At 39.7% G+C, this 22349-nt stretch overlaps 1 protein-coding gene across 2 annotated transcripts in view; it reads left to right on the forward strand.

Annotated features, from left to right (window-relative positions):
• Positions 1-21843, forward strand: part of polr3d (polymerase (RNA) III (DNA directed) polypeptide D) — a 32987-nt gene extending 11144 nt beyond the window's left edge. Inside the window, exons 5-9 of one of the 2 annotated variants that reach the window (XM_048244618.1) lie at positions 10348-10472; positions 14551-14707; positions 14844-15094; positions 15574-15723; positions 21405-21843. In XM_048244618.1, the coding sequence (XP_048100575.1) occupies positions 10348-10472; positions 14551-14707; positions 14844-15094; positions 15574-15723; positions 21405-21521 (800 nt within the window). In that variant the 3' untranslated portion in view covers positions 21522-21843. Of the gene's footprint in view, positions 1-10347; positions 10473-14550; positions 14735-14843; positions 15095-15573; positions 15724-21404 lie in introns of both variants that reach the window. The other variant, XM_048244617.1, reaches the window with a different exon arrangement.
• Positions 21844-22349: the final 506 nt, after the last annotated feature.

Raw genomic sequence — 22349 nt, forward strand, 5'->3', positions numbered from 1 at the left:
GGGTGACATCAATAAAGAAAATAGAAACAAAGGGATGTGTACAGCCTCAAGTATGAATGATGTCACATTAACAGAAGGTTCAGAGCAGCGGCAGACCTTTCTTGGTGCCACGCAAGTTATTGAAAGTCATGTGTTTTCAGAACGTAGTGGTGCTGTGCCATGTCCCATGTATAAGGGGCTTCAGGTTGATCCAGTGACGGTGGGTGATGTCAAGGAGATGGATGTCAGGGGACTTGGAGAAAGGGGGAGGACATGCCACCTCAGACCACTCCAGCCAAACCACTTCACGTAGGCATTCCCTTGCTTGCAGACTAATGTAGATCATGGAGACCACCTTGCCGCCACCTCCAGTACATTCAGCCATCACCCATATCTTACCTGCAAAAAGGAAAGTTACAATAAAGTTAGTCAGACAATTTTACAACATTACAAAGCATCTAATCAGGCACTCAACACCACTAGTAATACCAATTAATTAAATATATGTGTAAATAAACTTCACAGCCTACCTAATGTTAACTACACATTTAAATATGCGGTGTGAATGTTATTAACTTAAGTCCAGCTTGAAAAATAACGCTATCAGTATGACTGATCATGGACGTTAGATGACAAACTAAGGTCTTTCTCAAATGCTCACCGATATCCCTGGGAAGTGACTGGTTCTTGGCGTAGTGTTTAATGCAGGCGTTTCATTTATCGATCATTCACTTATGCGGTCTACAACCACCGACCTTCCGATCTATTTTTTACAGTATATGCTACCGACCTACCATCACAGAAGTAGCTCTAACAGAGGTGTCGGTCGTTAACGTTAGAAAAAATGCAACGCTGGCAAACTGGCTAGTAGTTACATTAACATGACGGGTTGATGAGGTTCATGCTTCACATTACGTTAACGTTAACTTGCGTTGCTTTATCACATCATACCGTTGCTTTATCACATCATATACTGTACTGACTGTCTAGTGTTATTAATCCCCATGTACAGTCAATGGTTACTCCATGTTGAGATGGCATGCATTAAGATTGAGATATTTGAAAACAGCAACAACTAATAAAACCAAGTATATCATGCATCGACTGTTACGGGAGCTGTGTGCTAATCTTCTCTTCAACGACTAACTTAGCCTCCCGTTAACGATAACGTTAATGTAGCTGCTAACGTTAGCATCTAATTCGCTGTCCGTATTTCTGTTGTTAGCTCATTAGTATTCACCATACTAAATTGTCACAGTCTGTAATCAACATAATAAGCTCTCTTAGACGTATTTAAGAACACCAATAGACAAAAAACTTTTCAGTTGATCATGCTAACACTTACCAGACAAGAACAAACCGATTGTTGTTTGTACTGTTTAGCTAACTCACAGCCGCGAAAATTCATCCAGCCAGCTAGCCTTCGGCCGAAGTCGACCTGCGTTGTGGAAAGGAGAAGGGGCGGGTTTCACTTGACAAGGGCGGTTTAACTTCGCTGAGTGGCAACTGAGTGGGCGTGCCTGACCGTGACTCCTCTTCACTGCGCGATGCTTCACCTTTTGCCGCGCAGCCGCGACTTCAAATTGGCTCCAAATTTTCCAAGATGGCGCCGCCGGCGCTTCAATTCCATAGAACACTGTAGAATGCAGCCACACTGTCCAGTTCTATATATACAGTCTATGGGCCTGCCTGGCACATCGCCACCACCTGGTCAAGCAGGAAATCTGCCAGAAATGGACAATGCCTTAAGTGATTGATCTGAAAGTTTACAAAAAATGTTGGATATCATTATTATGATGATATTCACATGGGTAATTTTTTCCATGCCTAACATAGCGCAACCATCTGGCCAACCAAAAAGTCTATCAGAAATGTGCTTTGCTTAAAATGAATGATCTGAAATTTCTCAGATTAATATTATGATTATAATGACACCCAATGGGCCTGCCTTGCATTGTGCCCCCACCTGGCCAAGCAAGTAAATGTGTGAGAAAATAAAATACACAAACAAATAGCACATGCATCAAATATGTACATTTCACAAACGCACCACGTCGGTGCTTTGTTGGATTCCGACATGTCACGGGTTGCGGCCCGCAGGTGCTCGGGCCCGCCATTGCCGCTTGCGGCTATATATAGGTTATATTTAATTATAAATATATTTAGGTTTCTAATTCATATTTACACTTCTAACCACCATACATCCATATTTTAAAATGCCCAAGGCAGAAAATACATAAATTAAAAGTCAATTTGCTGCCATGCGCACGTAAGTAAAAGTCACACACCTGCAGATAATAATAAGGTGGTGCGCACTTTTTGACGAGTCAGCTGAGAATATGTAGCCTTTGATTTTCATGGAAGGGGTGGAGGGTCCTTGTTAGTTTACGCAAACCAAGCCAAGAAGGCTGATTCTGATTTTGATAATATGATCTGCACAAAAGATAAACTTAGGTAAACAACGATGTCAATATTGTTGTCAAAATCTTAACCCAGATTCGAACTCTTGGACAGGGGACTGGTAACTGCTGTGCAATGGCGGCTGTCATCTGCCGGCCTTAACACAATGTGCCACAGAAGTATGTGCAGGTGCCCGTTCACGTGCTACTAAACGTCATTAACCACCTTAGTCCAGACTACTGAAGTTTGGAAACTATCATGGTCCAAACTTACAGTACTATGTAAGTACGACAGTTTTGGGAAACAGTCGTAACTTACATGTTGGTTAGTTGAACGATGCATCCTGTTAGTAAAAAGCTAACCTCCATAGTTGTACGGGAAACGCACCCCAGATCAGCTTGTAGGCCATTAGCAATCTGTTTATTTTATTTTATGAAGCCTACACAGTAGATCACATGCCACATTCTCACTTTCAATAGACAGATGCAATAGCCATTGGTCAAGTATTGAGTATAAAGCAATTAAGATAGGCTAGTACCCTATACAAAAAGTACTTCATACGATCATAAAAATTTGTTAAAACGAATAGCATTTTGCAACTTGACAAAACACTGGATTAAATATCGTAGGCACAGGAGAAAACTTGTACATCCATTGGCCCGTGGGGAGATCACATGCCAGTTGCCTCTCCCTTCAGTGCTATGACTCGTTCGGCTGTGAGCTTGTTTCGCCAAAAAAAAACTATTGTCTTTGTTCATGGGTTTGGCCTCACAGCAGAGGCTTAGACAACTATGACCCTCATTTTGGTTTCGTAATTTGCCCTACTTATTGACTGCAATGTAGTCAATTGCCTGCTTGACAGGTTATTTTTATTTTTCTGTACAATAAACAAATACATCTGCTTTATGCCGCAGAATTACGCACTTGGCCAGCCTATAGAACGGGCACATTTTGGAGAGAATAGAGAATGTACTCATGCAAGAATCTGTACGGTATTTGTGGCTGGTTACCAGCAAACAATGTTTAATGCATTAACTCAAGACGTCAAACATTTTCTAAACAATACAAACAGAAAGGATGCAGCAGGCAGCAAATGTAGAAGAGTCATTTCCAGTGGAAGAACAAAATGCTGAATGAAGCCCAAAGATATAAAGGCATATCTGGCAAGTTGTAAATGACGTAAGTGGTTGGGCTATAGGCCTAGTTTGCATATAAAATTCTTCAACAGAAGGCCTGCCGCGAATGCAGGCTTGCCCAAAAAAAGGCCTGTGGTTTGCGCAGCCTACAGTAAGTAGGTCTTAGTGAGTTAGGAGTCCTCTAGACTTCTTTTCAGCTGTCTCAGAGGTGGAAAGTTAGTTAGTTGGGGGCAGGGCCGGATTAACAATTCATAGACCCTTGGGAACAAATGTCTGATGCCCCCCCCCCTGCCCCAGCCAACGTGAATCGGGCGGTCAGTTAATAGGCCTATCGTGAAGATTTGTATTGCCATTTAAGGCACGAGCGCATCTGTGAGGCCAAGCCTCACCAAGTAGCCCGTTTGTTTACAACTAACATTAGGCCTACATTTAATTAAACTGCTTATAGGCTATGCCGAACATTTTGAATATCAGTGTTGGGTGAATTAGGAAATGCCTTATGGCTGAAAGCTGCTTGGGATCCCCCCCTGTCAAGCAATAACCATACAAAAAGTTAAAAACAGATGACATGATGCGCGTCACTGACATAATGCGCAAATAATATAGCCTAGATATTCCAATATATTTGAATACATGTGTTTATTTTAGAGGGGATATTAGCACCATTGAGTAGCCTATGCGAAATAGCCTTAAAATCGTTCCGGTGTTGTGTGCCTTCTGGTTTCTCCACCTACTGGTTTCCTTGCGCATGCATGCGCTGCAGCAGTTGTCAGACATTCACAAACAAGTTGTTTTTAGGCGGTTTGAAGTCGCCATACATGCCATGCATCGCTACACTACAGCCAAAAGACATTTGAAAACTAGCATTAAACTGGATTTGATCCCGCAAAAGCAACACACGCGTGACTCTCCATCCTGATTCCCTACTCTTTGAGCTAACTAATATGTTACGCGAATCAATTAAGTATTGTAGGCTACCATTAATTAATAACGTAGGCAACACCCAGGTAACATGTTGTCCAGGCTATCTGAAACAAGGGGTTGCCTCTCATCTACAACAACTGGTTACCTTGGGCTGCTACAGTCGTCAGTGCACTGTGCACAGTAGGCCTATGCTACTCTTTGTGGTTGGTAAACTAAAAATAAAAGATGTATTTGGTGATGACGTTATTGTAGGCCTAGTAGACCTAAATTCTAAGAAATTAAATGGTACGAGAAACGATCTACATAGCGCACCAGACCGCGATGTCTTCAAGGGTTGAATGAAGGGAGTGTATTTTTCAAGTCAATAAACATTCTTAATTTTCGAATGTCTTTGTCAGGGAACATCTTGACTTTTAAAAACCATAGGCCTGGTAGTCGCTCAGACAAGGAGTTATAAGATAAAGGCAATACCATTTGTGTCACCTAAAGCCCTCCTTACACTGACAGACTTTGGAAAGATTTGCAAAGATTTGGAAAAGATTTTTGAAAGACTACAGTCTCCGACCCTTTCACATCTAAAGACAAATAGTAGAGACTAGTAGTCACAGACTATGATTTTGCAATGACTAGGGATCTTGCAGGGTCACTATTTACAAGACTGCAACTAGATTCCTTTAAATTATTACCCGTCTTGCAATAGATTAACAGGAACTGAACTGAATGAAATGCCTACTAAACTCAAAGTCGTATTTTCGTGTTTCTGCAGCATTGTTTCATGCGTGACATCCCTACCGATATAGAGTTGTTCTGTCACGTGGAAGAGCCGACTAAATACTGTATGTATAAGAAATTACAAATATTAAGAATAACAAATAATCATATAGGCTACAGCTGTCGCCTACTTTGCCCCTTCCTGTTTGGTGTTGGAGAGAGGTCACTATTGGTTTTTATGGTTCACGTCACTATTTGCATGAGCCACGACTAGCGATAATATCAAACATGTTTGATATTGTCGTAACGGCAAAACTAGAAAAGGACTGACTCCGACTGACTTAAAACCGCTAAGATTGGCACCTTACACTTTAACGATCTAGTTGGCCGGGGCGTGCGGCGATTCCAGTACAACTCCCATGATTTCTGTCCGACTTTGGAAATTTAGTCGCCGACTGTGAAAACAGACCAAAATCGTACAATGTAAGGCTGCCATAATGCAGTTCAGTGAATTAGCAAGATACCATCAGAAGGCAACAATCATAAAAGCACAGTCTTGGCGCTGTACTTCTCCCCTAGCATAAAGCTGTCTGCGTGTTGTAGGCTAGATTTGCGTGAGTTCTTTCTATCTGCTTTACTTTTTTGTGAGTTGCGACCACCCTAGGCTATGTTATAGACGTTCTATGAGGTACCAGTGTTTAGCTGTGTCACAAAACGATAAGCTTTGTCAGACTACTTTTAAAATGATATTCAGGGGCTATATACATTTTTTAAACATTCGGGCTGAAGACCGACAAAGCCTTAATGTTAATTCTTCAGGTGGGAAGTGTCAGGGAATTTTCATCGAGAGGCGGCTCTTATTGGTGGTTAGTATACGAAGTAGGGAATTGACAGCAACATATCCAATCACATTATGAGAGATGCTGAATTTAACATAAACTTCGCGATGTTTGATTTTAAGCGAATGTAAATTTAGCGGGACTGTAAGCTGGCTGCGTGGGTGCTCGATGTTTTCAGTGGGTGCCGAGACTGAGCACCCACGGTATCGGCACCTATGACAAAAGCGGGATCTGCGGTTGCATCCATTACAAACAAACATGCAATGTGAGCGTCTGGGTTTGGGGGAGAGCACTAAACGCTCTTCTGAATAAGCACAAGTCAAGCCTTTAAATGAAAAAACACTCTTTAATAATCAAAGAAATAAACGCTAATGAAGTAAACTTGTGACCATCAAAATAGTTTATCGCCTGTAACTCTGTGATAACAGGACGTAACAGGAAGGCATTTGGCTGAGCAACGGAGGTTAATATGCTCTATATTTTGTCCAAATGATGTCTGTCTATCATTGTTGCACTTTCGAGGAAAAACCAGAATGTTTAATTTGTCCTGGGTTTCTTCTCTTTGGCTGCAAAGCGGGATTCACTTCGCCCGTTAACCAAATATTTCTTTATTAGGGCAGGGCAGGCATATTTCTGGCTATTAAATTATTTCTAAACCCGTCTGCTAAAGTCTGTAGTGAAGTCTGTGTAGGGTTTTCCAGCTCCATTTCTTTTCTGAGACACCCTGCTCACTTGAGACCTCTGCCGGTTGTTGCAGCGTCATTGGAAAAATACAAATTAAAGTTAGGATGATGCCGTGTGATCCGCCTGTGATCCCAGCGAGGAAGCTGGCCAAGTCGAAGCACTGCCCACTGTATAGTTTTAGATACACACACCAAATTTGGTGGGTGTATGTAACTCCCAAAAACAATCAACTTTTGTATTCACATGCCATTAGCCGCCCACAGGAAGTGAGTAATGGGATTTTGTGCATTGTGGACATGATCAATTTTAACATACTCCTCCTAGACGGTTGATCCGATTCATGTGAAAGTTGGTATACATGATGCCAATATGCTTCTGATTCTAAATTGTGAAGCTTTTTTTTTATATATGTTGTAATTTGACGAAATGGCAAAATGATTAATTTTTATACCGTTCCACACAAACAATAAATGTGACATAATTCACCATGCATGGCTTGAAATGTTATAAATTTCACAGGTCATTGAATACCATGTTAATGATAATATTCACATGTCCATAATGCATGTTTGGCATAGCGCCACCAACTGGCAACAGAAATAATGACAATTACACTGATGTCACATGATCAATTTTAACATACTGCTCCTAGACGGTTTGTCAGATTTATGTGAAATTTGGCAAACATTATGCCAAGATGTTGCTGATGTTAAATTGTGAAGGGATTTTTGATATGTTGTAATATATTATGGTTTTAATATCTCACCACATAAACAGGAAATGTGTCATCAAGTCACAGTGCATTGAATGAATGGTCTGAAACTTCTCAGTTTAATAGCTATTATGATTATGATGATATCCAGACACCCAACAGGCCTGCCTGGCATAGCGCCACCACCTGGCCAACCAGGAAATGTGCCAGAAATGGACAATGCCTTAACTGATTAATCTGAAACTTTATAAAATATTGGATATTATTGTGATTTATATTTACACGTGTAATTCACATGCCTAGCATAGCGCCACCATCTGGCCAAGCAGGAAATGTGCCAGAAATGTTCTATGCTTTGAATGAATGGTCTGAAACTTCTCAGGTTAATGGATATTATGATTATGGTGATATCCAGACACCCAATGGGCCTGCCTGGTATAGCGCCACCACCTGGCCAAGCAGGAATATGTGCCAGAAATTGCCAATGCCTTTATTGATTGATCTGAAACTTTACAAAATATTAGATATCATTATTGTGACTATATTCACATGCCTAATATAGCGCCACCATCTGGCCAAAAAGTGTATCAGAAATGTTCTTTGCTTAAAATGAATAATCTGAAATTTCTCAGGTTAATATATATTATGATTATGATGACACACAATGGGCCAGCCTTGCATTGCGCCCCCACCTGGCCAAGCAAGTAAATGTGCCAGAAAATAACATGCAAAAACAAATAGCACACACATCAAATATGTACATTTTACAAATGCACTACGTCGGTGCTTTGTTGGATTCTGAAATGTCACGGGTTGCGGCCCGCAGGTGCTCGGGCCCGCCATTGCCGCTTGCGGCTATAATGTATTATTATTAGGGCTGTCAAAAATAACTGATTCATTTCGATTAATTAATTTGAGAAAAAATAACTGATTAAAAAAAAATAACACAGATGAATCGATTCCGTATGACCTTTGACCCCGAGCCGTTGTAGTCAGTAACCATTAGACTGTAAAATTAAGGAGAGAGAAGAAAATGTGTTGATTGGAACATTTACTTTTAAACAACAAACAAAATAAAGTGTTGATTAAAATAAAGTCCTCTGCAATGTCTGCAGCAAGGAATTTGCATATCACCAGAGTTCATCAACTTTAAAGTCGCACATCAACGCAAAGAAATAGTGTTGACATTAGGGAAAGTGTTAATTTATTTTCATTGTGTCTCTTAGGTTATATCTGTGGCCTGATATACCTTGTATGTGAAAAACAACTTCTTCCCGAAGCACTTTTGAATTTATTTCCTCAGCATATTAGGTCATATCATAGATTATTATGGCCATTATTAAAATAATAATACAAGAGTTTTTGAACTTTAATGTCACTAATGCTGATTATTCAATGATTTATTTAAATTTAAAAATTTAAATACTTTCACAGCAAAAAATATATATATAGGCGATTAATTTAGATTAATTAATCACAGAGTATGTAATTAATTAGATTAATTTTTTTAATCGATTGACAGCCCTAATTATTATTATTATTATTATTATTATTATTATTATTATTATTATTATTATTATTTTAAACGGAGGATCATTCACGAGAGGATTTTAGGCTGCACAGATTCAGCACAGATCCACAGATCTTCTTAGAATGGTGAAATACATCCATATCCTCTGACATTATTTTGAGGAATACAGTAAGTAACTTAGAGAATGTTGGAGGACAATAGGATTAACAACAATGGCCCCCTGCATATACACTCACCGGCCACAAGTACACCTTAAAAATGTACTGCATTCCTTAGAGATTTTGATCCATATTGACAGCATCATGCATTTTTTTTGTCAGCCACATCCAATCTCCTGTTCCACCACATCCTAAAAGTGTTCTATTGGAATGATATCTGGTGACTGGGGGCCTTTTGAGTACAGTGAACTCATTGTCATGTTCAAGAAACCAGTTTGAGTTTATCAAACTTTGTAACATGGTCCGTTATCCTGCTGGAAGTAGCCATCAGAAGATGGGTACACTGTGCTCATAAAGATATGGTCAGCAGCAAGATTTGGGTAGGCTGTGGCATTTAAAGGATGCTCAATTGGTACTAAGAGGCCCAAAGTGTGCCAAGTAAATGCACGATAACACCACTAACACCAGCCTGAACCATCAATACAAGGCAGGATGAATCCATGTTATTGGATAATAACCATCTCAATGTTGCAGCAGACTTTTATTTTCCCAATTTGGTGAGCCTGTGGGAATTGTAGCCTCCTTAGTGTAGTTTCCTGTTCTTAGCTGACAGGAGTGGCACTCTGTGTGCTCTGCTTGCTGGGTTTTATTAGAGTTACTGTTGTCTTTCTGTCAGCTTGATCCAGTCCGGCCATTCTCCTCTGACCTCTGGCATCAACAAAGCATTTACAAACTGCCTCTCACTGGATGTTTTCTCTGTAAACCCTAGAGGTAGTTGTGCTTGAAAATTGAAAGTTCATTACTTTTTGGAAGTGTACTGTTACTGTACACAACGGTTATAAAAATACATTAATGGAGGAGGCGGGGAGGACTGTGGGGCAAGACACTGCAGCATATGTACCACTTTTGGGTCCAAATGCCCACAGGGACCAAGGGTCGAATATCTTTCCCTCCCATTCACTTCTTGTCATATCTAAATAAAGGCAAAAAGACCAAAGAAAACCTGTATTGTTTACATCTAAAGGATTTCTAGAACAATGTATTGTCTGACAAAATGTAGTCATTATGGCAAGCTTAGTTCTGATTGTGTAAATTATCGTAAAACAAATAAAGCTGTAATTGCAGAAGATTGCCATTATCTCCAATTTTGCCAGTGTATTACCTGTTTTATATTCATTTTCATATTTGCTTAAGGGTTGTATTCTGTTACTTGGGATGTGATGCTTTATTAACTTTTTTTAAGTTTTAATAAGATTACTCTTACTCATTGCAGCTGTCTTTGATGATGCTCGAGAAACACCAAACTCTGCCCCTTGTCCTATTATCAATATTAAAAAAGAAAAGAGGGAGACTGAGGAGGAGACCAAGGAAATTCTACGGAAGTTGGAAAAAGATAATGTAAGCTTCTATTTGTGGTGTTGCCTCTCTTTATAAAAGAATGAACATGGGCAAATGAAGACAGTATTGTGGAGGATATATCTTTAGTTATGCAATTTCCTTGCTACGTCAGAATGCTGAAATGAATGCTATGCACAAATGGCTTCATTAATGGTTATGTATTTAGTAGGGGTGTAAAGATTAACCGATACGTATCAGTATCCGTTTTTAACGTGTAAGATGCGGCTACATCGATACGTGAAACCCCGTATCGGAATAAAACTGAAATGAACCGGTCGTTATATCGATTTACTTGTTACGAATCGGTTCACAACCTTTTCTGCTCGCTCAGACTCTCATTACGTTCCAAGCAGCGCGTTCATCCCACGTCCGGTTTTGAAACTATACGTGGCACGGAATTGTGAGTAATGCAATTCGTTTTTGGCTACATTCATTACCCAAAGTTGTCAAATGACCTCATTACCCATACATCTACTGCAACTTAAGCATGTGACAACTCTCACTCGGTCGTTTGTTTTACAGTTTTTACTCTTTTGTTTTTCAAAATCCAGCGCGAAATTAAACACTAAACAGCAACGATAGTCTGTAGAGTATAGCCTTATGTTTGATGAAGGGATTTCCTTAATGTTAAATAATAATTTGGCCCATGCTAAAACGATGCACAAATTGTTAGCCAATTATTTTGTTCATATTCACTCAGTCTTGTGGCATTATAGGTTTCTGCATTAGGTCTACCGTTGGAACAAAATAAACCCAAAGAGTTCATTGATATGTAGGCCTATTTTATTCTTGTAGGCTATATGAGAAAAGGCCAAGAGTGTCTTAAGCACTGTTTTATTTTATTTCGGTATTGTCTTACCTCAACAAGGCTACAGCTCCATGAAAACAATCAGATATAACTCTATAAAATCTATAAAAAAATATGTTGTATTTGGCTGCTGTGTTTGACTGAAATGTAGACTATTCTTTTTTCATTTCAATACAGTATATGAAACAAACCTCAGTTTAGATAATCATATTCACACATTTCTTTGCCTAATTGACAACCATGACCATGATAACTGATAATATAAAATGAATGTGCACCTTGAGCAAATGATAAAAATCGTTCAGAATGCTTTCCATTCTTGAACTGCATCGAATTACATCGAATCGCATCGCATCGAATCGTACTGAATCGTTTTTTATGAACATGTATCTTTTCTTGTATCGAATTGTGCCCATGTATCTAGATGCTAATCGTATCGTCTTTTACATGAGAGATTCACACCCCTAGTATTTAGTTTATTTCAGAGGGTGGCTGGTATTTGTGCCCAGTCTTTCTTGTTTGAAACCGCACAACTAGATGTGAGAAGCTACTGTTGTTTGTCTTCAATGAGTTCTAGTTAATTTTACGTCTGCTACCTGTGCTGTAGGCTATCATAATATAACAGGAATGATGCACATATCTAATGTCATTTTAAGTTATCGATGGCAATGTGTTAGGTAGAGAGTTGTTGATGGCAATGTGTTAATTTGATTACTAATGAGTGTTTAATAAGAGGCTACACAACATGGTGGAGATGAAGCAATAAACAATATTACCGTTTTTCAGTTGCTTTTTATCTTTGGTAATATATGGTTTTACATTTAAACCTGAAATTCAAGTAGTTTTGTTGGAAAACAAAGTAGTAATTAAGATTTTTGCCAACAAGCCAAATGGTGTTACAGGAATGGTTCCTTGCAATGACTATTTACAGCCTTATAGTAGGCTTTGATAGGAACAAAGACTCATAGATTTATGTACTGTTATCAGGGTTCGTACACATTTTAACCGATACATTTCCATTGACTGGTTTTTAGCTTTTATCCAAAGCAACACAAACTTGCAACAGTTGGAATCAAATCCGGATTGACCGATTGTCAGTCGATGTTGTTCCCGCTGATCCACCACTCCTGTTAGATATATATATCTATCAGTAATATCTTTTCATAGGACAACTAGGGAACTAACGATTACCGGTATAATGGTAAACCGCGATAAAAATGTTGAAGATAATAATTACCGTTTTCATTTCAAATATCATGATTATCACTGTTGATTACCGCGGTATGGAAACTGTGTTTTTAATCCTTCCCAGCTTCATCCGAGCCTGCTTTTGACATACAGTAGGCCTGGTACAATGGAACAAAACAGGTACCCTACTGATTCTGTTGTCTAATTGATGGTTTTAACTACAATTCGGATTAGGCTACACCTGATTTTAAAAGGCGGAACTTTTTCACCGCAAAATGTGCACTGTATCATGTACTGTAGCCACTCTGGCGCCTTTTATGTTCAAGTCCACATTAAATCCATTCCACTCCGTTATCAGGAGAATACAGTAGCCTAAAGTTTTATTTTGAACGCTTACTTTGGTCTCACTCATTGCATCCAAATAACAGAAATAGCAAACTCCAAGTTATGGTAGGGTAAGTTAAGCACATAGCCAATTAAACATGAAGAAAAAAGTGAACGGGACACTTTTTGAAACTATTTCAGCTTGTGTAGGTCTATCAGTGCTTTCTGAACATATTGAACACACACACACACACAACGAAATACCGTGATAATACCGAAAACCGTGATAATTTTGGTCACTATAACCGTGAGGTTAAATTTTCATACCGTTACATCCCTAGGGACAACACTGAAGAAATGAAACTTTGCTACAATGTAAAGTAGTGAGTGTACAGCTTGTATAACAGTGTACATTTGATGTCCCCTCAAAATAACTCAACACACAGCCATTAATGTCTAAACCGCTGGCAACGAAAGTAAGTACACCCCTAAGTGAAAATGTCCAAATTTGGCCCAATTAGCCATTTTCCCTCCCTGGTGTCATGTGACTCGTTAGTGTTACAAGGTCTCAGGTGTTTTGAGGGGACAGTAAATTTACAAAGTTATACAAGTTGTACACTGACTACTTTACATTGTAGCAAAGTGTCCCATTAAAAGATATAAAATATTTGCAAAAATGTGAGGGGTTTACTCACTTTTGTGAGATACTGTATTAGGGATGTTAACCGGTAGCCGTTTAACCGGTGGTTGACCGAATCAACGTTGACCGGGTAAAATTTTCTGCCGCCAGTTAAAAAAAAAAAAAAAAAAAAAAAAACTATTTTTAAAGCTCCCGAATGCCAGCCAGCGTCTGTTAGTACACTGCGCACACACGTGTTATTGGTGTTGTATTGTATGGGGCGATATGGTCACTCAATATCTAAAAATGATAAATGTGAGCATGAGCCGTCCCACGGCGGAATTTATTAAGCGCAACCACAGCACAGAGCCATGGCTCTGCCGCAGCAGAGCTCACGTAGCCATTCCGAAAACAGTTGAACAAATGTAGCGTTCTCTGTTTGTGACTTTGTAACATGAGCTTTTTATAGCCCGAGCTCGGTGCCGCGTTGCATGGAAGGTCGACGTTGTGCATAATGTGTGCCTGTGCGTGGGTGTGCAGGGAAAGCAATTATTTTTCTCCCCAAAACAAAACCCTTATTCCTCCACAAGTAGTGGACAATGATTGGGGAAAATGTATAATACAAAGGGCACGAACTAACATTGTGTGACGGGAGCCTAACCATTCTAAAATGGGGGGATAACTTGTTTCACAGGCAGAGAAAGACGCGCGACAGGACACGGGTATCATAAATGGCAGTTATAGAATTTTCGGTGACCGACTTTTTAAATTTCGCCATCCCTATACTGTATATTTGTTGGGCTTTTTGCCTTTATTATGATAAGACGAAGAAGCTTACAGGAACCGAATGGGAGAGCGAGATGGGTGGGATTGAGAAATGACCTGGGTCAGACTCAAACCCAGGGCCCTGGGCACTTGGACCCGAATATGGTACAGGCACTGTAGCCAGTCGCGCCACAGCGTCCCTAATTCACTCATCTTTACCAGGGATGTGAATAATTGTGAAGTGTACTTTACAATCATTTAAATTCACTAGCAATAAATGTTGATTTGAAACTTCTCTATGCCGATATAAGTGATTGTAGCCTGTTAACTTTGTTGTTTTTGACATAATCACTTATCTCTCTTTTTAAACACAGTTCTTGGATGACCCACATCTGAAAAATGATGCAAAGAGCTGCCCTGTGCAACTTCCCTTGTCTGTATCTGGCTGGGTTTTCAAGGAGGAGTTTAATGAAGATATTGCTGAGGATGTCAGAAAACACGAGAGTTCTGAGGAAGATTCTACAAACCCAAGTACAGAAACTTCACCACTTATTAAAAGTGAGGGGTAAACGTCAAAGAGAAACAGACATTCTAAGCCATTGATCAATAAATTGATTATTTGTCTAAATTGGGTCTGAGTTTAGTGATGCCCTTTTTTTTTTCTCAGTTAAGCAGGAGCCAGATCTTCCAGAAACAAAAAAGCTGAAGCCCACTTTTAGGCCTCCGCCTATTCCTCAACCTGATGTACTTTCAAAGCTTCTGGAGTCCTGCAATCAACTTAAAGGTGTTGAGTTGTTTTTTATGCAACTACCTGATTCACTTCCTGGCCAGCCACCAACAACTGACAAGACAAGACAAGCCAAAACAGAAGTCCAGTCTGAGTGTGGTCAATCAGTCCTACAAAAGTCAGAGTCACAGGTGGGTATGATTTCAAACATAATGGCAGCCTCTTCCAATCAAGGCGCAATCAAGTGATCAATGGCTGGGACACTTTCTCACTCTGAGGTCATAACTTAGCCTTGGTGAACCTAAACAAACCTGTTAGTGCATTTGTATGCTCTGCAGGTCTGTCTGGTAATTCTCCCATTGGAGTCTACTTTCAAATGACCAAAAACCCAGGAATCAATTACAACCGCTTATCTGGAATAGGGAAGGCTTTGGACAATTACAGACATATGAGGATAGTTGGAAAGATGTGTATACTGTACTTTGGAAATATGTGTATACTGTACTTCGGAAAGCATTCGGCAAGAGTTTGGAAATCGTATTTCCAGACCAATCTTCTTTTGAGAATCTGCCTTGAGTCAGCCAGGCAAGTCATGACTAAAAGTGTAAAATTTCTCAGCAGACATTAACTTTTTGTTGTGTTTCACTATCATTTTATTTGGATGTTTAAGGAACCAGAGGAGGACGGGAGCTGTAATCTGAGGGACTTGCAGGAGGGTCTGGTTGGGCGTGTTCTGGTGAGGAAGTCCGGTCGGGTGCAGTTTGTTCTTGGGAACGTTACCCTCGATGTTGATCTTGGAACAACCAGCTCCTTCCTCCAGGTCTACTTTTTTATTCATTGTGTTTCATGATTGATTATTTGATACTAGTTTTTTGTTGTTTGCTGATAACTTGATATGAAAAAAAATTAATTTGAAAAAAAAAAAATCTGAGCATTGGATAAAGACAGGTTCAAATCTTTTATCATGTTGATATATTAGATGAAATTATTTTTTTACTGACGAAGTTATGGATATCTCATTTGGCTACTCATTGAATCAGAAAGTATTATACCGAGGTCCAGAAACGTAGCCTGACGTAGCCAACTCAATTCTATTCAGAATTTGAATCTGGAACCGGGGAACATTGGGATGTGATTATGAGCCGTGTTTCAACCAACACAGGGGGAAAAATGCCTCTGCAAACAATGTGATAGCTCTAACCAATCAGAGCAACGAAATAGCCTACCTTGAATCCTGTAGGGAGAACATCCAAAACATCCTTCTTCTCTACAAATGCCTTAATCGCTGTTTTCTGTTTGTTTTTTAAAGTTATTGCACTGTCAACATCTTGGACAACAGACACAATCTAAACGTCTAGGTTCTTTAACGACAAGCTTTTGTTGTCAACCGAAGAGTGCTCAGGTCATGTCAATGAATAGACACCGTTGCTCATCTGTATCATTGTATAAAGCCCGCCCGGATTATGTGATTGGTCGGCTGATTTTCATACAGGCATAGAAGCTTCTCAATAGAGCAATGCCAGACCAAATTTCCCAATCTCAAATGTTGTGGGCAGGATTAAATTCGGGGTGGCTTCCAGGCTACCAAAAACTGAGCTCTGAACCACTAAATAATCTTCTATGCTGAATGCTTTCAAAGTGCTAAAATTATTGGCTTGGCTAAGCCAGTGTACAAAATGTAATTAATGTACACTGGATGGATATTTTTAAATATTTAAAAAAGCTCACCACATAAAACCTTTTCTTCTTTCTTTCTTAGGGTGCTTTGCTTACATTATTACCTTCACTTCACAGATGAAGAATGGGTGAATTTATCACAATATGACTAAAATTGACCCTTTTGCGCCTGTGCCGATAACCTCTAAAAAATGACATATGTTACAAGCCTTGCTCAAAGAAAGCAACAGAGTAGGGAAAGGCCTCACACGGAATAGCAATATATATATATATATCTTAGATTTATTAAATGAATAGAATTTAACAGAATGGGTTAAGTAAAATTAGTAATCGAGTTGGCTTTGCAAAATAAAAGTGTAAGCAATCGGTATATGTGCAATGAATAAGCAAAAACAAAATCCTAAACGGTGCAGGAGAGATGGAGCGGCGGTGGTAGACAACCCGGTTTTCTTTGAAGTGTTTTAAAGGCCCAGACCAGGAAGCAATTAGTGCGACACCATACACCTGCGCCCAGCTCACCTGTAGGAGACACAGATGCAGCACACAGACAGGAGGAGGAGCCAGGCAAGGCCCGTGACACATACCATCAAAGGGATATACATACCATTTGAAATGAAATGATAAAATACATATGGTAATGTTGATATAGTAATGAAGTCATTGACAAATGTTGAATACATGTGGAGAGGATTTTCAATTTCAGTTTATTCACATAAAAATGAATTTTCATCATATTTCTCTACAAGAGAACAATATAAAGTGTATTGGAACATGAACAATTTGGCCCACGATCCCTGCAGAGACTTGGTTCCCCAGTAGTGATGGATGTTATGGAGGGAAGTGAACCCCATGTTAAACATAGCTGCAAGCAGCAATGTGGGGGCCTAGCAGTACACTAGCAGGAATGGCATTGCCATGGCATGAGCAAGCAACTTTCATGGCAATTGGATAAAGAATGGCTGAGATATGAGCTTACTTCCTGTATTGCAGCACCCCCTGTAGAGGCCAAATGATGCCAATTTCCCAGTGCGTCATCACAATCACTTAATAAGTCTCCTTACCAAGTTTGGACTTCATACATCAAAGCCTTGCTGAGATAAGAGCTCACTTCCTGTTTGGCGGCTTCATTGCCATATTTGATTGGCTGTCACGGGCAAATAAACGTGAAATTGAAAAATCTGACAAGTATCGTTTGTGTGTGAATATCCCATATTTTAATACTCTCATAACAGCCCTGCCATCGGGCCTGTCTCTGTGTTGCCCTGTTGCTACCCATTGCCCTTCCAACGAAACAGATGTCTTCAAATCATCGTTTTCCTTGCTTGAAGGCGAACTTAGAGTGATGTTAACCTATTTAAGTGTAACGGCGTTGATTGTGGTGAGAGCCACGATTCATTGGCTCTACCCAAGGCTACAGATTAATTCTGAACAGTTATTTCTCTACTGGCTCAATTATCACACCACTGTTTTGATTTGCGTGGTTAATTGCCCCCAACACTGACAATAAAGACAGCAAATTTTGATTTCGATTTCGTTACCACCGTGTAGTCAAGCCTTAGGCCATACCCAAGTAGCCTAAATCGAGGTAATGTTTAATTATGCATGATTTATTTTGTTATTGAATCAGAGGGCTGGGATTACTCTCGGCAAGTCTTCTGCTTTTCAGAAGGGGCGGCAGGCAGAAGCGATCTACAGTGGCAGAAGCGACACACAGTGGCTGAAAGTGGTACTAAAGCTTCACGCAGCTTCACCGTAATGCGCGACTGAAGTTGTCATTTGAAAGCGATGCCCACTGTACTACCATAGTACACCGAAAGTGGCTATAACGAGGGTATATTTCGTCAACAGTAGCCTACAGGACGTCTCTGCATTTGCAACAGCTCGGCGTAATGTAGGCTAACTAAGCTAACAATGTGGGCACAGTAACCAGGTCCCCTGTTAAATCCCAAGATGAAAATGCTCATTAGCCAACTACTATATTCTTACTACATCGAATGTTAATATAGCCTAACACTCAGTCTCAATCTAAGTAGCTAACATCAGTGTTTTCTTGGCGTCTGCAGTAGTCAGCCAAATATGAATGTAATTCTGCGGCATAAAGCAGATGTATTTGTTTATTGTACAGAAAAATAAAAATGACATGTCAAGCAGTCAATTGACTACATTGCAGTCAAGAAGTAGGCAATTAATTTACGAACCAAAGCGTTGCCAGATAGTATTAAATCGGCAACAACATTGTTTTCTGCAGAAGCCTAGCCTACCCAAGGCTACAGATTAATTCTGAACAGTTATTTCTCTACTGGCTCAATTATCACACCACTGTTTTGATTTGCGAATGCTACTCCCCAACACTGACAATAAAGACAGCAAATTTTGATTTCGATTTCGTTACCACCGTGTAGTCAAGCCTTAGGCCATACCCAAGTAGCCTAAATCGAGGTAATGTTTAATTATGCATGATTTATTTTGTTATTGAATCAGAGGGCTGGGATTACTCTCGGCAAGTCTTCTGCTTTTCAGAAGGGGCGGCAGGCAGAAGCGATCTACAGTGGCAGAAGCGACACACAGTGGCTGAAAGTGGTACTAAAGCTTCACGCAGCTTCACCGTAATGCGCGACTGAAGTTGTCATTTGAAAGCGATGCCCACTGTACTACCATAGTACACCGAAAGTGGCTATAACGAGGGTATATTTCGTCAACAGTAGCCTACAGGACGTCTCTGCATTTGCAACAGCTCGGCGTAATGTAGGCTAACTAAGCTAACAATGTGGGCACAGTAACCAGGTCCCCTGTTAAATCCCAAGATGAAAATGCTCATTAGCCAACTACTATATTCTTACTACATCGAATGTTAATATAGCCTAACACTCAGTCTCAATCTAAGTAGCTAACATCAGTGTTTTCTTGGCGTCTGCAGTAGTCAGCCAAATATGAATGTAATTCTGCGGCATAAAGCAGATGTATTTGTTTATTGTACAGAAAAATAAAAATGACATGTCAAGCAGTCAATTGACTACATTGCAGTCAAGAAGTAGGGCAAATTAATTTCACGAAACCAAAAGCGTTGCCAGATAGTATTAAATCGGCAACAACATTGTTTTCTGCAGAAGCCTAGCCTACCCAAGGCTACAGATTAATTCTGAACAGTTATTTCTCTACTGGCTCAATTATCACACCACTGTTTTGATTTGCGAATGCTACTCCCCAACACTGACAATAAAGACAGCAAATTTTGATTTCGATTTCGTTACCACCGTGTAGTCAAGCCTTAGGCCATACCCAAGTAGCCTAAATCGAGGTAATGTTTAATTATGCATGATTTATTTTGTTATTGAATCAGAGGGCTGGGATTACTCTCGGCAAGTCTTCTGCTTTTCAGAAGGGGCGGCAGGCAGAAGCGACAGTGTTTTTTTTGGCGTCTGCAGTAGTCAGCCAAATATGAATGTAATTCTGCGGCATAAAGCAGATGTATTTGTTTATTGTACAGAAAAATAAAAATGACATGTCAAGCAGTCAATTGACTACATTGCAGTCAAGAAGTAGGGCAAATTAATTTACGAAACCAAAACGTTGCCAGATAGTATTAAATCGGCAACAACATTGTTTTCTGCAGAAGCCTAGCCTACCCAAGGCTACAGATTAATTCTGAACAGTTATTTCTCTACTGGCTCAATTATCACACCACTGTTTTGATTTGCGTAGTTGCGTTACCCCCAACACTGACAATAAAGACAGCAAATTTTGATTTCGATTTTCGTTACCACCGTGTAGTCAAGCCTTAGGCCATACCCAAGTAGCCTAAATCGAGGTAATGTTTAATTATGCATGATTTATTTTGTTATTGAATTCGTAGGCTGGGATTACTCTCGGCAAGTCTTCTGCTTTTTCAGAAGGGGCGGCAGGCAGAGCGATCTACAGTGGCAGAGCGACACACAGTGGCTGAAAGTGGTACTAAAGCTTCACGCAGCTTCACGCCTCGTAATGCGCGACTGAAGTTGTCATTTGAAAGCGATGCCCACTGTACTACCGATAGCCGGTACACCGAGTGGCTATAACGAGGGTATATTTCGTCAACAGTAGCCTACAGGACGTCTCTCGCATTTGCAACAGCTCGACGTAATGTAGGCTAACTAAGCTAACAATGTGGGCACAGTAACCAGGTCCCCTGTTAAATCCCAAGATGAAAATGCTCATTAGCCAACTACTATATTCTTACTACATCGAATGTTAATATAGCCTAACACTCAGTCTCAATCTAAGTAGCTAACATCAGTGTTTTTTGCGCGGTGATCTGGCTACTCGCCTCCACTTTAAGCTTCTCACCTTGTATACATTTTGGATATACCCCTCCATAGCATAATTAAATCCCTTTTGATTGCTTCTGGAGGAAATTAAATCCTTTATCAACCAAAACGTCTTCAAAGCCTGCTTTGATGTTCTGTCAGCTGCCATTCTCCATAATGTATTTCTAATCAAGTCTGCTATGTTTGTCCGAGTTTCACACGGTAACAATGGGGGGCAAGGATCATACGCATGAATGCATGTGCAACATTGAACTGGTGGTGATGCTAGAGCGTTCAATGCAGAAAAATTGCTGAGAGTGATTGAAACTGTGTCCTGACTAATGGTATCAAGAAATCTAGACGCACCCTAGCGGCAGCAAATGTAATTTTCTGCCAGGGTAGTCTAGCAACTCTCCGTTGGCTTGTGAGTCACAAGCTGACGACATTTTGTGGAACTTCAGTACATAGTCAATGGTTAACTGTTGACAGTTTTGACCTTGATTGTACTTTTTTTCTCTTATCTACTTTTTTCATCTTTCAGGAGCTAGTATCTGTGGGCATTGAGGGCCGAAGTGGGACAATGTCTGTTCTGGGGCACATCAAGCATAAGCTAGTGTGTTCCCCTGATTTCCAAACCCTTCTGGAAAACCAGGCATGAAAAAGTATTTTTCGAAGACTGCAAACCAAAATCAGCATTGTATTAACACATAACTTTTGTGTGAATAAAATTCTTGTAAATGTGCATCAGCTGTAATGCAATGGCAATACAACTTGAGATGCTTGAGCCTGAGATGTGTTTATATAGAATGTAATTGTATGAGTTGATCTGGGGAAACTCTAGGGAAAAACATTTTCTTTCCCTTAATATAATTATCTGTATCAAGTTTGAATTATTCATTTGGGATATTGTTTCTTGTCACATTTCTTTTCTCAAACCATGTAATCTATTCTGACCAAATAAAACTAGTTTGGACTTCAAATCTGGTTGTTGTGATGCACTTTTTTTTCTATTCTATTCTATTTCTATTTTCTATCATTACTATGTCTGTAGTCTTAAAGGAGCCATGCCATAGACTTCTCAATAATTTTATAACATATCCTGAGATGCCTTTTTTAATGTGTGTACCCTTATTGGTAACACTTTACGGTACATGAATTATCATGAATTCATGCATGAATTAATTCATGATTTATGCATTACTTCATTTCTTAATATCTCATGATCATCAGGAATTCACATAAGTTCATAGTCTGTTATTTGTGACCTCATACATGACCTACAACAGCTCATCAACCAAAGCATTAAAAAAGGCATCTCAGGATATGTTATAAAATGATTGTAGTGCATAGGAAGTTTCAACGTAAGGTTTAACATATACCTTACACCTGAAATTACGATCAAACATGCACTCGACTGTTGCACCTAACTGCAGTAAAAGGATTTGATTTGGTTGAAACACATTCTGAATTGTATGCAACTTGTATA

The sequence above is a fragment of the Alosa alosa genome, chromosome 5, assembly GCF_017589495.1.
Source record: "Alosa alosa isolate M-15738 ecotype Scorff River chromosome 5, AALO_Geno_1.1, whole genome shotgun sequence".
Classification (NCBI taxonomy): Eukaryota; Metazoa; Chordata; class Actinopteri; order Clupeiformes; family Clupeidae; genus Alosa; species Alosa alosa.